The sequence below is a fragment of the Paramacrobiotus metropolitanus genome, unplaced genomic scaffold (assembly GCF_019649055.1).
Source record: "Paramacrobiotus metropolitanus isolate TYO unplaced genomic scaffold, Prichtersi_v1.0 Parri_scaffold0000236, whole genome shotgun sequence".
NCBI classification, from domain to species: Eukaryota; Metazoa; Tardigrada; class Eutardigrada; order Parachela; family Macrobiotidae; genus Paramacrobiotus; species Paramacrobiotus metropolitanus.
This window is the reverse complement of record NW_026570456.1, coordinates 68659-87083: the sequence shown is the minus strand read 5'-3', so window position 1 is coordinate 87083 and position 18425 is coordinate 68659. Positions and strand designations below refer to the sequence as shown.

The 18425-nt window shown below is 40.7% G+C and overlaps 2 protein-coding genes and 1 pseudogene across 3 annotated transcripts; 2 read left to right on the top strand and 1 right to left on the bottom strand.

Annotated features, from left to right (window-relative positions):
- Positions 1–38: 38 nt before the first annotated feature.
- Positions 39–5339, bottom strand: LOC129601427 (zinc transporter ZIP1-like). The gene is made up of 4 exons (XM_055500227.1): positions 5047–5339; positions 4358–4799; positions 3646–4090; positions 39–714 (listed from the first exon to the last, which is right to left on the bottom strand). Exons 1-4 carry the CDS (start codon positions 5145–5147, stop codon positions 476–478), a joined length of 1227 nt encoding a protein of 408 aa, XP_055356202.1. The 5' UTR covers positions 5148–5339; the 3' UTR covers positions 39–475.
- LOC129601425 (uncharacterized) lies at positions 743–3593 on the top strand (annotated as a pseudogene).
- Positions 5340–8319: 2980 nt separating the features above from the next.
- LOC129601430 (GAS2-like protein pickled eggs) lies at positions 8320–18338 on the top strand. 2 transcript variants are annotated; one of them, XM_055500232.1, is made up of 8 exons: positions 8320–8538; positions 9798–10226; positions 10478–10906; positions 14663–14770; positions 15166–15229; positions 15994–16186; positions 16745–17352; positions 17804–18338. In XM_055500232.1, the coding sequence occupies exons 2-7, from the start codon at positions 9822–9824 to the stop codon at positions 17331–17333; spliced, it is 1788 nt and encodes a 595-aa protein (XP_055356207.1). In that variant the 5' UTR covers positions 8320–8538; positions 9798–9821; the 3' UTR covers positions 17334–17352; positions 17804–18338. The 2 variants fall into 2 exon arrangements, with proteins under 2 accessions (XP_055356207.1, XP_055356206.1); XM_055500231.1 differs by having other exon boundaries at positions 17798–18338.
- The last annotated feature ends 87 nt before the right edge of the window (positions 18339–18425 follow it).

Genomic DNA, 18425 nt, shown 5'->3' with positions numbered 1-18425 from the left:
TATGTATGTACGTGTACATGCTGTACTATACTTCAAACCATACTTTGCGCCATCTTTCATTTAGATTTTTCATGCGGTACAAAAACCACCACAGCCCGCAACGTCCTTGATCACATCTTACAACATAATCAGTAATCATCTCCGTAAAAATCAGAAGGAATACAATAACATGAAAGACATTCAGAAACCACTACCAATGAAAAAATCAAAAACAGGGATTTTATACAACAAAGTTTGCAAAATGGAGGATAACGAGAAAAATTTATCGAGTATAACGTCTAAAAGATTCACAAAACAACAGGTCATGTCACTGTAAAGAGTTAATACGGCTAACAATCCATTTGGCAGACTGAGAAGGAAATAAAAACCACCTGGACGATCACTTAAAAACACCGCTGGCTTAAAAAGCCTAACTACATACAAATCTAGTCATTAACAGCTTACTATAAGCCAAAAACTGTAAAGCTTCCGGTTATCAGGCATCCATAAACATCAATCCAGCCATAACGGAGAATCCGATAACCATGCAAAGAATCTTCAGTAACATCACACCACCGGCTTCGTCTTGAGAATTCTTCAGCATTTCATGCGGCAAAACCTCCAGAAATGTAATGAACAAAAATGTACCACAGGCCATCGCTTGCAGTACCGCACTGATTATGCCGGCTGCACCATCCTGGTTGAAATTCTCCATACCCATCGCAATCCCAATTCCTGCAATACCGGTATACAGCTTTATCAGACACAATAAGTGTACTTATAGTTCTACACGCACACATTTCAGCAAATAAAGCGTTAAATATGCTTCATTTTGAAAAAGCCGGCAGTAAGTGGATAAGTACGAAACCGTCAAAGCCTTCAGGTTTTACGGCGAAACACTTCGAGAAATTTTTACTTTTTACAGATCCGAGTTACACATAACACACCACGGTTCTCACTCGCATATCGGTTGCAGTCTCTGTCCGGCATTTTAAATTCGAGGCAACAGCAGCGATCTATTTTACCAATTTGCTTCCACTTTTACAATCTCTATTTTCATCATGCTATCTACATGAACTTGGATTTTATCGACTCCGGCTCGAGGTAAGAAAGTTCAAAATGTATTATGTATTATGTATTAACTCTGAGTCTAGACATTTCATGGTGCAGTGTAGTATTTTCCTTATACCAGTTCTCCTGCTATCTGAAGCAAACTAACTTTTTGGATGTAAAACACTATAAAGCCGCAGGTAAGCTTTCACGAGTTGTTAATAAAAAACAGCTTCACAACTACGATGAAGTAGCTCCGAGCTGATGCCAAAAATATTAATTTACAACAATTTAACGATAGATAATATGCCACAAATCACAATTTACTAACAGAAAAATATAATAAATAATTCTTGTCAAAACTGGTAAACAGTAATTATTTACAAATCTTTCTGTAGACATTTTTACCAAACTATTAACGTCCTGCTGGTTTGTACAATTTGAACATACGAACAAGACTGAAACATCAAAATGCGTAAAACAACAAAACACATTCTCTAGATAGTAATATCGATCTACACTAGCAACAATACTTCAGAATAGTGCTAGCAAACACTAAAAAACGCTCTCATTAATTATTTTAAGGCAAGCCGTTTCTTTCCCCAGGCTTTCGGAATATCCCCTATTGTACCAAAGGATGTACACGATACACTTCCGTCGAGAGATCTGACAAAACGGAACGTAACGCACGGCAAAAACAGATTGTTGTCACCGGCATATCGACTTTGTACACTAGTAATTCAACGGCAATGGCCGCCACCATGCTCCTCAGCATACGAGCAGCAATCATAGTGACGGTGAAGCTCGCACTAGCTCAGGAACCGGAAGTCATTCTAGGCGATGCCTACCAAGAGCCAGCCATCATTCCGGAGACTATCGACAGCAAAAGCATAGAATGCCGCGTTGCTGTCTCAGGCAATAGCTTTTTCCGGCGCCTATGCTGCTTATAAGCTGTCACCGCAGTACAAAACCAAATCTGCATTTTCGACCAGCTGTCCCGCATCGGGGGTCGCATGCACGATGTGTCCGAGCGCCCTGGCCAGCCGGTATACGGACTAGGCCCATTGACGATGCTCGACAATCAGTACAACATGCTCCGTCTAGCAGACGAACTGGGCATAGAAATCCAGTCCGCCGACAATGAAAATATCCTGCAAAAAGCTCGTGGACGCTATTACCTGGCCAACAGCACTTTCTCCAATACCAGATTAATGTGCAAGGAAATTTTCCACGGAGTGGATTGCGACGGCTGGAACCATACCGACACGGACAAGGGAATGTGGGATTTTGTACTAAAACTTTATGCAACGAAGAACGAAGCTCTGCAGAACTATGCCGACATTAGTACATTCCTTCGTGGCATTTTGGGCACAGAAGGGTTTGCTTTTCTCAACGAAGCCGTTCCATGGCAGAGTTTCTTCGCGCCGGGCGGGCACATCACGAATTTCCTGGAATATATGGCCAACGTTGATAAGCCCAACATGTCCAGTCTCCAACGGCGAAAACGTTATGCCGTGGGCGGCATGTCGATTTACCCGAAGACAATGATCGCCATGGCAAAATCTAACGGAGCACGGGTTTTCATGAACGAAAGCATTCAGAGTATCGACGAATCCGAAGGAAAATTCCTCATTCATACAACAAAACGCACAGTTCTAGCGGAGAAAATCATTAACAGCATCCCTCCGTTTGCATTTCGCAACATTTCCGGCAACATCGCAGAGCAAATCAAACAAGCACCAGAATTCAAAAGTATTACAACGGAAGCATGCGCGACAATCGACGCCTGGTGGGATGAGCGTTTTTGGGAGCGATCGAAATTCTCCCAGGGAGCTATTCTGCAGAGAATCATCGCCCACGGAGAATGCTTCAATCTGGTAGAAACGCCAACGTACGACTACATCCGTGACACGAATGTCACCCGTGCAGTGTATGACGACGGCGTGTGTATTGCAACTTGGAGGACGATAATCCACAGCGGAAATGTTCAAATGCTCAAACATGAACTTCAAAGGGGAATGCAAAGGGTGTTCACGGATATAGTTGTACCGCTCCCGCGAACAGTCATAGGTAAGTGTCAAAAAATTTTTAAGAACGGTTGTTCGAGTAAACCGTAAACGAAGCCTACTTTAGGTACGATTCATGAGCAAGCATGGCACGCTCTAACCGCCGCAACGAAATTTTTGAACGATGATATCAGGAAATGGGCGTTACATCCAGCAGGCAACAAAACCATCGTCATGATCGGAGAAGCATATATGCCTGCGTTTGTCGGATGGACCGAAGGAGCTCTACGCTCGACAATGTGGGCATTACAAGAACACTACGGCTTCTCCTTTCCATGCCTAGCATCTTCCGAACAAAGCGCTGACTGCTCTTCAGTAACATTCTAGCATGAAATTTTCTCTACTGGACCAATGTTTTCATGTCTATTTGTTTGCTTAAATTATTAGTATTGCCTGGTTTGCTAATAAAGTTAAATTCGAACGCAACAATTTCAGCCTTACTGCTTGTCGAAAAAATTATGATACTGTACTAATTAACACTACATTCTTAAAGCTAAATTAAAAGTATAACACTACTGCATTATTAAAATTAGATAAATGTAAAGCTTACCTAATGGTGAGGCAGCAGAAAACACCAGCGCCAACATGATAACATTCCGAAACGCCATCCGACTCTGCATTAGATTCATCCCGACGGAGAAGGCCACCACGCATTTATGTATCAACAACGCTCCGAATATTTCCACCACCTTTTGCCGCGATCCTTGCAATCCGACCGCTAATCCTTCGAAGACAGAATGTAGACTAAGAGCAACCAGCAGAATAAAGGAACGCGCAGTGTGTGTCGTCTGATGGGACTTGGATTTAACCAGCCGCAGCGCCGGTTCAACGGATCCCTGCGAATGCCCGTGACCACCTTCGCGTGTCGGCGACGAGGACCGCGATGACGCAACCGAGGATAAAATTTCTGGCTCATTATCAACTGCGTCCGGCAGAGAGATTTCCGATGAGCGTCGTGTACGGAAATCACCGCGGTCGTCATTGCTCGGTGGTTCCTGGGAATGCAGAAAATACGATAGACAGGCATACCATAATTTATTCAATCACTTTGCAATTATACGATATAATATGTGTACGAGTCGAAAATTAGAAAGCACAGCACGCAAAGAAAAGCTAACCAGTAACAACTACAAAAATCAAAAACCAAGACACCAGCAGAGGAAAACCACAATTCAAACTAGAATCTGATAGCTTAATTTTGTGTGGCCTCCCCTGTTAAAACCGTAAAACACCAATAAAACAGGATGATCTATGTGCTGTACCTGGTGTGCAGGAGGATGATAGGGATTTGGCAAGGCATATCGCTGATTAATTTGCTCCCTCAACAACTCCGATTCGCTGACGGTTCGATGCCTGAGACGGCCTCTTTCTCGTGCCTCCTGTCTTTCCGCATCCGCTCGTCCGCGCCCGGGGCCATGATCATGCCCGTGAAAGATGTGCACATCCTCTGTTTTGCACGAGACCACAATACGCTCCACCATCATCACCAGCAATAAACCGAACACAATACAAAACTGTGCCAGCGGATACTCAGTGTGGATGCCCACTTTTGGAAGGTGCTCTTTGAAGGCATCGATCACATCCGGCTGCAAATCCAGAAACAAAGTGCCCAGGAAAACACCACAGGCGAAACAGTTGAGGAAGCTTATGCCGTAGCGAAACAGACGGGAATGCGGGCCGCTCTCCAAATGATGACTTCGAACACTGAAACCAATGAAAATGCAATTGTCGGGGAGCAAATGAGAATGTCTTACTTCAGATTTTAAACGCAAAAACAGCATAAAATTACAGAAGATAAGAAAACTGAAACACAGTGTGACGCTACCGTCGTAACTCATCAGTGATTGCATAACTTCCGCAGAATTAGAAATCTTGCATGCAGGCTTTAGCAGATCCTATTTCTTTGCAACTCGATTTACTAAATGCAAAACGAACAACAACAACAACTTACCTAGAAATCAGCCAGGCAGGAAGAAGGCAGAAAATAGATGTTATTAGAAACATACCACCAAGAACCAAGCCTTTCGTCAGTCGCAAACTGAGACCTGCCATTTCTCCCTAGTCGATCGCAGTTCGCAGATTAGAAGAAACTGGATTAACTACTTCTTTTAGTATGCAAGAGTAAAGAGTATCTAATTATCTGTCTAAGCAACATTCCAAGAAGCCTAACCATAACGCAATCAAACCTCAGAAATTCAGAATTCCAGAAAAGGCCGAAGAGCCATTTAATACTCTGCAAAAACAGTAAAATAATCCAAATCATCGACAGAAGTATTGTACAGCTGATTGATGTACATCTGATTTAACTGATATCTCCGACGTTAAACAAAGTACCCACCCTGGGGTGGCTTGCGGCAGTTGCACTATTCTGATTTAAGCTTGCATTTCATATGGTCGTAATAAAATTTTATTTTACTTAATTGTACTCTGTATACCACGGCTTTGAAAAAAAAGTTAGTACCGCTGACTTTGTTGCGCAAAAACTTGCCAAGCATCTAATTTACGAAGCGGTTTACGGTAGGAAACTTCCATTGGTACTTACATAATTATGTACTCTTATGTCCACTACGAATTTGCGAGCTAACCTTATGATTTTACGTTTAAGCTGGTTTTTGCTTTTTTTATAATTATTGTATCTATATAGTATACACTACGTGTAGTGTTATGCCTTGGTACTACTGTACTCGTACTGTACACAATCGGCGCGTTGAATACGTAGAGGCTAGAGCCCCATTTAAGCGCAACTTAAGATTAATTAAGGTGGCATTTGATATTTCGTTAACCACTAATAACTTCTGACTGTCTGACAGATTAGTGCAATTAATTCTCAAAGAGCTTGATGAAGTTAGATGTATTCTTTTTTGACCGCATAAGTAAAGACACATTAAAGGTATACTCACCATGATTTGATTTCCGGTGAGCATAGTAAACCTATACAGAATACAGTAAGTATACAAAGCCGACCATTTGATTAAGTCTCCTGATTAAATTTAATTATATGTACATCCCGTTGAAAATTTGCTGCCAAAGGCCCAAGAATGCAGGTATTGGCAAGCCAAGGTAAGATGCGAGTATCGTAAATTCGTGCAATTTCCAAGTGTTCTGAAATGAAGTACGCCCAAGATACTGTAGGTAGGACTGTACCAATAAATGTGGAATGCAAGCAGAAATTTCAAACCTAAAGACTAACTGGAAGTTGGCAGTTCGCCTAATACGCCAGCATAACAATATGCAAAATAACTTCCAATTGAATACTTAAAACAAATTCACACTTCGAATTAATAAAGTGGAGGGCAATACAAGTTAGACAAGAATACTTAAAACCGCATACGAACGTAATTCAGCTTTTAGGCTTTCCCAAATGACGTCTCAAATGCACAGTATATGAATAAATGACCGCTTGGGGATTCTAAGACATCTATCGAGATCGGGATGTTTCTGGCCGATGGGCGCAGAAGGTGGCTACTGGCCACCGTAAGTACCTTTAAGGGAAGCGCATTCCTCATGCGCTCTAAGCGTATGAATTTTTTTTAAACATCTTAACGGTTTACAGTAATAAAATCGACCGTCACGTTGTTTTAATGGCCATGACGTTTTCGAGTGTACCTACTTTTACTTTTGACAATACGCAAAACTTCCGCTTGTTGTAAACTCAACGTGCCATATAAAATTGGTTTTGTAGCAGTTGCATATCTGAGCAGTGCAATTTGCCGAATATGATCCGAGCAATGACTGATTATAAGGGATCGACTTTCATATTCGCTCAACCGGGCAAGATCTGTCAACAAAATATGGAGTTTACTGGGGCATAAATGCATTATGAAGAAGAGTGCGAAGTATTTCGCCCAATAGTTTTCCAAATTGCTAGCAAAATATGCACACAGGCATTTTAACTTGAAGTAACCTAATTTTATAGGTACATTTTGGGCAGCAATTTTGTTAATTGTACGAGTTTTTTTAATACAAATATTCTCGCTCCAATAGTTAATTAGCGCAGTTATCATGTTTCAGTTAATTTCGCGATACCGGTGTGGTGGACTGTCTAAGAGTATATTTGCGAAATCGAGATAATTCAAAGATAAAATTTTGGAACAACCAGTGTAAAGCTTGAAATTACTAGTAACTCCGCGCAATCATAGGACGGAATATGCATATGAATAGATGCCGGCCTAGGCACTGTATAAAAGATACTGATTTTCGCACCATCCGCGATGCCCACTGTGACGTCACGGCGGTTTCCTTAGAGCGAACGACAGAAGCGGGCAATGGAAACCAAATCCAGATGTAATTTTGGTCGGAATTAAGCAACAGCGCCGACTTAATCCATCAGAATCCTTGTCTGACCCATCCACGCTGTCAATCGACAGCTCTAATAAGTCTGAGAAAGCGCACGAAATATCTGTATCGATGAATTCAGCGCTCGTCTCCAATTTCTGGCCACTCGATTATTTGTTTCCACTTAATGTTACCAGATGGCCACAATATCGCCGAAACAGTGACCAATGCAAGCTGTGTGTGGCTTGCCACTCCAGTGTCCATGGCTGCTGTCTGACTTGTGAGGAACAGTATTTAATAAATTAAACTGTTATGGTATCCATTATTTTTATTTATACAATTATGTATTATACATTTATCAGGATCGACAATATTTTGCTTGACATTACGTTACTCTTTTTTTACCGGTAAATAGGTCAATTCTAATCAAGCCGCGTTATGTGATACTTCAAAAATTACAGTTATACGCAAGCCAAATAAGAAAAAAATCTTTTTTAAGCTTTTAGAGGATGCTAACAATAAAATATTACGAGTGGCTTTACACTGTATCTGTATATTAAGCGTTGTAAGAACCTTAAAACTTCAGACAGACGCGGAGCGTTGCCAACCATTGCCTGCGAAACGAGGTGTGTATTAAAAAAAGTATTCATTTTAATCATTCCTTAAATCCATAAAAATTCACAACAGTATTGTAAGTAAAATAAAGCTGTAGAACCGCGAGTCGAAAACGTGTCAGTTTGTTTTCTAAACAATGTTTTTGTGGTATAAAGTCGAAGTTATGTAGGTACCGGGTATTTAAGACCCGATGCGGCATATGCCTCTTCGAACAATAAACCAATCAAGAGTTCGAGACCACACAACCAACCAATCGCGCGATCCGCTGCGGCTGCGCCGGTTTTATCGAAAGAGGCAACTCGCCGGATCTCCGGCAAATTTGCAGTCTTCCATCTAATCAACAGCGCCGCAGCGGCCACCGATACTGCAAACAGATACCAATACTTCCACGACCGTTGTTACTTACATTGTAAATCACCGGTTCAGTAATGTCGAACATGATATGTGTAGTGAATATGGTACCTATGTGTTTTGTATCTGGGATGGATTACATCTAGTAGGATGGGAGCGAAATTCCATTTGACCAAGATTTCGGGCTGGAATAAATGATTCGGTAAGTTTAGGCCGGACCTACCCGGCAAAAATTTGATGCAACCCATCTTTGTTAGCACTAATTGAACCGGCATGCAATTTAACTGAGTAGATCGTTTTGAAAACTACGAAAAACAAAATTTACAAAGTTCAGATGGCGTATTCGTATTAGTCAGATATCAATTATGACTCCGGACGCTGAGCTTAGGACTTGCCTAGCACGTCCATTTTTTATATACTTTCTCTTTACGCCCAAATAAAAGTATTCCATTTTTGTGTGTTTTCTTCTCTTTCACATTAAACAGCGCTTTATTGTTTAGAATAGGTATGTTTACGTTTTGACTGAAGTGAAGCATAAAGCTGTAAATGTGTGAGTGTGCACAATTAGGAATCCATCAACGACCTTCCAACAACATTTTCCATGGGAATTGCTTGATTTTGGTTTGGTAATGTGCAATATGTGTCGAGATGCGGAATTTAAAGCAGCATTTTGCACAGGCATTGCGCAATGTTTATGTCAAAGGCAAAAGTGGTTAACACTGCCTGTTTGCGGTGGTTAAGGAACGCGGAATACAAAGAGAAGCACAGAATGCGTTAAAGCGCAGCATTCCAGTACATGATCTCCTGATTTTTCACCACGTCGTAGATTTTGCTATCTCCAGTAATCGTACCATTTGTATGTATAATGTAATCCGCATTTTTACGCTTATGATCAGGAATTCGCGCCAACATTTCCACCGATCAATTTGGCATATTGGATGTCCTTGTTAATGTCCAATCGTGATTTTGTTGTGGTTAAGTAACTTGACTTGTGCACAAAACAGCGGCGTTGTTGACTTAACAGCTAACTTGTCCCGCTGTTTGACCAGTGATTCAATGCATAATCCGTGTGCTGCGTCATTACGGCGACACAGGCAAAATTTTTAATTGTTACGTGAGGTCATCGCTGCTTATATAGTGTTAATCGCATTAAACGTAATACAAAAACGAAAGAGATTATTGTCTTTTATTAATGCTGCATTCTACCCGCTGATTCAACACAATAACTTCGTAATGTACATAATGGCTTCGCAGCTCGCTGTTATTTGTAGCGGACAATCTGGTCGTGAACATCAGAAGAAACGGAAATTAGCAAAGAAATTCTTGATGGACTAACTGCAGAATTTAAAATTTTTTCAGTTTTCAACACATTTTATTCATACTTATAGTTACTGAGAGATAATGATATTATTTGAGTTGATTTAAATGCCAACGTGACATTACCAGTTTTCTTGGTTCCAGATAACGCGTAGCCGCAACTCTGCCATGCTAACGCATTCCGTCGGGCATATTGAGCGCTCACTTTCCCTTCCGGTGGAGCGCTCGCTGCGGCAGCATTCTTCCACAGAAGAATACCTTCTGGCACTGCGTGAGGATCTGGCCGAATGGCTAGCCGGCCTGTATCCGGCGACCGAGATCGATACGGACAATTTCTTCGACAAATTAGAAACGGGAACAGTGTTATGTAAGCACATCAATTGTCTGATTGACCGGCTAAATGATTGTACTTCCGCTGGCTTTAATGAATCGAGCCATAAGAGCCACTCGCAGCTGGCTGCTGTGGATTCAACCGGCAGACGGAAAATCAATGCCGCTGTAACGGCCATACAGCCGGCGGTTGTGGTCAACAGATTGCAGTGCCGAATAAATGCTCAACCAAAAAGCTTTCAGGTACATTAATTATGCTTACCGTATTATAATTTTAAGCAAAATTAACTTTTGGAGATACGTTCTGGTATTTTCTGATTGTAGTAAAAAAATTAAGAAAATATTTGCAATACCAAGTTCAACTGATTTCTGAAAGGATTTTTAAAGTCTACATATTAGCTGGAAGTTGAATTTAATATATCGCCATAACTGTAACTGTAAATATCTTTTAACTGGATAACATCCATGGCTGTCATTGTGAAGCTGTTGTGTAGGCGCGTGATAATTTATGCAACTGCCTTGCGTGGTGCCGGTCAATGCAGATGCGTGAATGCCTATTATTCGAGACTGACGATCTGGTGCTGCGGAAGAATGAGAAGAGTGTGATACTATGTGTCATGGAGGTGGCCCGAATAGGGGCCAAGCTGGGATTGCCTGCCCCGACCCTAATTCAATTTGAAAAAGAAATCGATGAGGCTGAACTACAGCTACGCCGGAGGCCGCAGTCGGTCACCCCCGCGGGCGCCGATAACGATGGGGATGATGTTGCCAGTTGCAGTATGTCCAGTGGGATCTTCTCGCTGGGGAGCACTTCCGTCTCGGATCAGGAGGCAGGGGACGGTCCCGGCGCGGACGCCTGTAGCGCCGTCGATGGACATGCCAATACGCCGACTCCAGCCTATCTTCAAAATGTTGATCAAGTGGTATGTGTATTTATTGGCTGTTTACTATTAGACATTAAAATGATTAAATGCAGCGTCATCAACCTTTGTTGAAGTCCGTACAACAAAGACGCAAGACTACTGATCGAAAATTTTAAATACGAGCTGAATACAGTGAATTTAGTGCATCGACGAAGTCAGCAAAAAGATTTTCACAATAAATTACACTTCTGAGAAATTTCAGGCCGGTATACATCAGTAATTCAGTACTATGCAGACTATTCCATGTAAATTAAATAAAAACGTTAGTAATACTGTATAACAAACTGCAAATGGTATTTTTCTTCTGAATAATTTTTCTGAATTTTAGTTTTCGTCTGTGTAATTGTATAATTTGTATTGTAATCCGTAACTGGCCATTGGTTGCTCTATCCTGTTATGCAACCAACGCACACGATAATATACACTCTCGGCGCATTGTGCCACCAGGATGAATCCGCGGACGAAGCCGAATAGCGTCCATATATCTGTGCCACTCATGCCGGGATTATGATGGATGGTGACAGGCCGTTTTTTCTCCCAACACCAGCAGGCAAACTCACGCTGATCAGCGTTGACTGCCGAGGATGGCAGAGACGATTAGGGACGGATGTTGGTGAACATGTGTGTGTATGCGTGTGTGTGGACAGGCATAAGTTCAACTGGGCCAACACGGTTAGCCTCGCGGGCACTTCTAGTTAGCCAGATTCAGGAGAGACTGGTTTTATCAATCAATGTGCATTACCGTCCTGATCGATGACCTTTTTTTCGGCAAACATTGTCGCTTGTAAAAATGCACGTTAGGCTGCGGAAAAACGGGATCGGGCATATCAATTGATTGGCCAAGTAGCGACTAACTACCGTGTCCGTGAGCCCAATTCAGTTCGCACAACTGTTATTGAGCGAAAAAAAGGAATCAATTTGTGAATGATTCGTGTATCTGTTCTCTGACTTTCTTTAAGCGAGTTTATAACAGCCAGCACTATTCTGCAGAAATATGGCAACATTTTAATCATTTTTTTCCATCGAAAAATAATGATTAAAAATAATTACTTTATAAGTTCAGCAAAAGCTTTCGTTACGTGTATGAAATAACCGATTTCTATTTAATATTTTGCGCAATGAAAATACTGTACTGTATTTGTAAGCAGATATTTTTTGTTTTCCGGTAACCGGCTCATTTGTAAGATTTTAATAGAAGTAATAGATATTATTGTACAATGCTGTGTTCTCAATAAGCTAGGTACGCACGCACAGACTCAGCTTAAAAGCGTTTTGAAGTCTTTTTATAAGCTGCATGTTACGTGATGGATAAAAAGATGATAAAATTAATAAGCTTTAGCAAGTAATGTTAAAGGACGAACAAACAAGTTGTTTTCTTGTGCAACATGTATGTATTTTTCGCGCAAGCGTTGAGAGTTTATTTCAACAAGACGTCTGAAAAGGTAAATCGCTGATTAAGTGAAGCTATTTCATAAGTGGACTGCACATCACAATGGCACGCGGCCAAGGTGCTCCAGTTGAACTGGAGTGCTATCGGCATGCACTTGTCGTAGTAATTACCATTAGACGTTTTCATCGGAAAACCTATAAGAGAATCCGTTGATTTTCTCGGAGCTACTTCGAGCCATCTTCCATATTGTGTATAATATCTTTTTAGATGTCTCTTATATTTTGATTTTCAGGGTTTTTCGATTTCGAATTTTTTTTTTAATGTTTATGTATCATGTGGAGAGAAGTTTTAACTTGAATATTAACGTGTGACTATTAAGTTAATAACGTGCGATTAACATTCAATTAATAAGTTGTTTTTTTGCAAAACGCCACTCCTAAATTTTCTGGGGCATATGCATTGTGCCGGCTTTAAGCATTTATCAAAGCTTTGAAGCCGGTTACTGGCCTTATCCATTAATTTTTGTTTTGCGAAGCAAAATTATTTCAGTCATCTTGGTGAGACAACATTTTCCTCTGAACACAAAAGCATGATCATCAAGCTTCATCAGTGTAATTTTCCTTGGACAATCTTGTTATCTTTGCATACACTTGTGCCGCCGCACTTTTTCATACGCACAGTGACACTGACATTGAAACACGTAAGGAAACACCTGAGAAGCACATTCACATCCATCCACCAAAAGATATGGCTGAGTAAGTGGTTTTCGGGAAGAAGTGGCCTTTTTCTTCAAATTCAACAGCCACTTGAAAATCTATTCAAACCGCGTTTCACAGACAAATCAGCACGGATCAATTAAATCCATTCCGCCGTTAATGTCCGCCGCGCGCGGTTCCGCTAGCTACCGTTACGTTCTCAACAGCTGACAATCATTTTTTCTATCAAGCATATACGTTGACAGACTGTCGGATAAAATTAAATAGAAATAATAACAAACACATGCCAATCGGATAGCGCTGATAACCTCGGCGTCGCTTCGGTAGTAAAAATACATGCACACATGTTGACGGTAGCACAAGCGTCAAGGTGAATGCCGGTGCGTGTTTATTAGTGTTTGTTTAATGAGCAACTGACGGACAACTCATGCTGTTCCACTTATCCATGCTTCTACAGCATCCGCCATCCACATTCTTAAGCAATTATTTAACTGACCGAAGCAGTAATACCCGTATACTGTGCGCTATTTTCATTTTTAATCCAGTGAAATCTAGGTTATGAAAATTATTAATGCAATAAGTAACCAGTATATTGTAGTATTTAAATATTGTATTCCTATTTTCTAAATAAATTTTCAGCTCTAGATTTGATAAAAAAAAGATTGTCAACTATAAGCCAGTTCATTAGTTTTTTAAAAGGGTAAATTTTGAATGCAAAAAATGTGGCCTCTAATATGTACTGTTGCTTTTATACTATATAGTACTGGTAGTACATGTACTCGTATGTCTGTTTTGCCCGTTTCTAAATGCATCGTGGTATTTGGAGGTCAGCGCGCAACACACAAAAATTTTATATTATGCTAATGGAAACGTGGAATTCGAAGCGAACGGATCGTGTAAAATCGCGAGACGGAGGATTTTCTAATTACATTCCCATTAATCTCTTGTATGGACGGCTCGTATAACGGACTAGTTGAGGTTTAATGATGTGTTGCGGGCGGAATTAGTAATGACAGACCATGTAGCCATGCGGACGATGATGCGCCCATCGTAAACTTATGACAAACAGTGGTGTTATTATTCGCTGACCACACTACTGCGAATGCTTGATAAGAACATCAATTACACTAACGTGCGGAAGCACCACTATGAAATTGACATGTTATCGACTGCTCAGCAATTCATCACATTACCACATTAAACTGAGCCGCTAATAAAAAGAGAAATAAAATTCACACGTCTCATTTTTTGGCGTTTTTACAAACTTCAATAACGGCGAAAACACTAATACGACTATAAAAAAAATTAGTAATATCTATATTATGTAAAATACTTTTGATTAAATTACATAATAGCAATCATTATTATAATCATTATTAATTATATAATAATCCTAGCAGAAGTTTAATTTAATCTGCTGATGATTAATGACTATGAGATGCAGTTTTACTATCTGCATGTTTAAAATTGCTTATGATTGATCATGTTTACAAAATTTTGAAGAAATCTGCTACTGCGATCAACAGAGCATGCCTTCAAACTGTCGCCCACTGCGTGTTTATTTGTTTAGACCGTGTCGTCCGACTTGATTTTTGTCGCAGAAGCAATTTGAGTTATTTGTTCAAGTTTCTCGATTGTTGATGATTACAGGTGAAAGAGCACGTGAAGGAATGCTCCTGCCAGACGCCGTTTTCCTTGACCAAGGTGGCCCCTGGGAAATACCGTGTCGGCTCCGCCCAACTGCTTATTTATGTGCGGGTACGTATCACCGCCATTAATTAAAAACACGCCGTTTCCTTTCCCATGGAAATTGATAAGTGGAGTACAGTTTTAACGTTTCTAAAACGCTTCTTCTTTAAACCACTATAGTAATTATTATGCTAAATAAATTCTGCTTTATGTTGCAGAGAATTTTCCGAATCCGTAGATCCTCGGTGCAAAAATATGTTTGTCTTTTTTACATACGAAAATAGATTTGTGTTAACAGGGTTAATTACTACGCTAGCATAGTAGTACCGTACCATAAAGTTCAGCTAACTTGTAAACCTAGAGCTTTTAATTCTGTGGAAATTAATTGCGCATGGAACGAGGAAATCGTTCGAGGTACATGTACTAACAAAACGATGGACACATACGGTCTTTTTGCCGAACAGATCCTACGCAATCACGTGATGGTACGGGTGGGAGGCGGATGGGACACTCTTGACCATTTTCTCGGTGAGTTGACACATAACGATATCGGTTGCCGGTGTTCACCGGGGCAATTTGATACGGCGATTAGATAGGCGCCATGAGCAACAATCAGGTTAATTTGGCCCGTATCATGCCGTGTATGCGGCGGGCATTTACACACATTTACTTGACCGGATGCGCGCCGGGGTGGATACTCGCGGCGGCAGTTTATACAAGTGGACCCCAGCCATTTTCACCGCACAACCTGTTTGAGCACCATTTAACACAGTGCTATCGGTGTTTGATCAAGTGTCCCTCGTCAAACAGACACTGGACTGGCTTATTGTCGGCCACAGTACGTCACCGCGAATATTGTTCTGTTTATTTGTCGGCTGGTTTTCCTTGTCACGCAGCTGACAATGAGAGGATGTATTGTACGTTCGTAGAAAACAACAGAGCATTGGGCTTCTTGCTTTTACGACAAAATTAAGAAGCACTCCCAAATTACCATCACAGAATTACACAACTGTACAAGGCAACCGTTTTCAGAAATTCCCATGGGAATAATTCATTATATATATATGTATGACTTGTATTAGTGATAGTCACTACCGAAACTGGAAAGAGAAGCAATCAGTAATCACCATTGTAAAACAATTGCCGTTTTTTGTTGAAATTCGTATAAAATCTTTATTATTTTTATGTATAACTTATCACATATTACATCTGCAAACGGTGCAAACTGTTGAGCATTGGCAGCTAAGGCATTCATTCATTTCAGTAACATGAACGTTTTGGAATCTTTATAGAAAAACACGATCCGTGCCGACGGGGCCACTGCGGATGCGGCGATTCAGTAGCATCTGTTGCCGGTCATAAACCTTCAGCCAACGCCACTATTAATCATTCCCCTCCGACGTGTACCATTCCCAAGAAAGTTTCTGCCACGGCCAACCGAAGAATTAGTACTGATCTCACACAATTACAAGTTGTTTATAAACGGTTAGTACACCATCTGTTTCGGTGACATAAAACTAAAAAGTGTGTCAATGGATAAATTTTGCAAAAGCTGGTGAACTGTTCTTGTCGATTCAAAGCAGCACTGAAAAAGCTGAACCACGAACATTTAAAATTTTAGCTAAATTGCAGACGAATATAATGATTATAATTACTTTGATTACATGGAAACGACTGCGTTTTACATGAGTACCTGAAAACAAAGACGATATTTTATTAACAGTACTTCCGATAATTGTTTTCTGTATAAATCATAAAGAGCACACAGTATTGTTGTTTTCACATCTATTTATCTGTATATCTGCAAAGCTGTAAGACGTGCGTACGAGTAACATTGTACTGTATGCTTCTTCAATGGCGTCGAAGGGCATTGCTGGATAGGAGCATTGACAGACCTATTGTACATAATAAAAACTATATTAATTTAAAATACCACGATTACTTAATGTTAGAATACTTACTGCTCGAACCATTCAAGCAATGTTATGCCTGCATTAAACTCAAACGTGATTTGCTTTTAAAGACCAACTGTTTATTCCACAGCGAATCACTTCCGCTCAAACCAACCGAATTAATTCTTCCCCAGTCAGTCGTAAAATCCCAAACGACTGCTTTGGCGCCAGCGTCACGGCGTTTATCGAAAGCCTCCTTATCGACAACAAATTCTACTTCCGTACCAAAATTGTCACGCGCGCGTAGCATGGATGTTAGTTTGTTGCCGGAAGAGAAATCGCTGAAAATCCGTAAAGCACAACCTGTGCCTTCCGTTAGACAGCCGACTATTTTGCGTCCTAAAACCGCCAACAGTATTAATCGGATAAATCCGAACACGAAGAAGAATCGCCTAAGCATGCAGGAAGGAGGAAAAATAACGAAGTTATCCGCCGATAGCTCGCCCAAACCGGATCCGTGGGAGAATGCCATGAACCGGCATCGGCAGAAGTTTCTCCAGACTAAACACGTATTTGAGAAAAAGGGCACCAAAGATGTCACTGCGCCCGTATCCGACGATTCGGCCATCTCCACACCGACCAATCCTGGTGTGATTAAGAAAAGGTCACTGGATGAGAGCAAGCCGGGCGATTCAGCGGAAGAAGGTTTCTTCAGTGATGCATCAGGGAACAGCGAATAATTCAGAACAAATTTGTCAGGTATGACCGTGCGATTAATCGACTATTATAATTTTACTTGCAAAATATGTACCTTTGTCGGTAAATAATTATATAAGTAACTAGTTTATTAGGATCCGACATTACTGTATATTGGCGCTTACTATTTCCTAAATTATTCGAAATTAATTTCGATTTGTAAATTGTAAGTGATACTGTACCTTACGTAAAAATACTGCGGCCGAGTGTATACTGTACAACCGTTACCGAACGCAAATAAATCTACGACATATTTATTTGGTAGCGCTAAGTGCGTAATTTTTTTCCAGTGTTCTGCGCCTACTGTGAGTAAATATGTACAAGTAATATAGATATACCAATGCATCATAATACGGGTCGTAACCGGTACCGCAATAGCTTACTTCGTTAATTTACGATATTTCCCGGCTTCCTGTTGCTTATAATTTGTGTTTTGCACTATTGTAAGCTGCAGGAAAACGAAAGTCCCAACCGACAATTACGACAGCAGTGCGCAGTGATACCGCCGATGGCTGGATACCGGATATCCGTCGGAAAAGAATCTTGGTGTTACTTTTCTGTATGTGGCGAATTCTCCAGATTGCCGTAAGACATCCTACGCGTGCCTATTACGAATTCCCGAAATACGAAAAGACTGAATCTGCGGCAGTTTTGTTCAGTTTCGAGTACTTCTACGCTTTCGATCTATGAGAAATTGTTTTTATACGAAAAAATCCTGTGCGTTTAACTGACACAAGCAGATCCTAAATTTATTCATAATGAGATGATGTGTTGTAAATATTGACCCTTGTTTATCAGTTTTCATGGCGTTGTTGTGACATTGGTAAGTTTTGTTGTGCTTTTATAGTTTTATCGCAAGCGGTACTCAGGAGAGTAGAGGTGAATTCCGAAAGTTATGTTGATTGTATTCGTGGGTGATTTTCAGCAATACGGGTCTTGATTCTTTGCCGGCATGAGTCGCATGACAGTACGAATTTTACTTCCCTTAACTCCGGGAATAAATGTTTTGCATACTGCACAAAAGCAAAATTACTTCCCCATGCTTACATATTTCCAACCGATTACTAGAAAGTCCC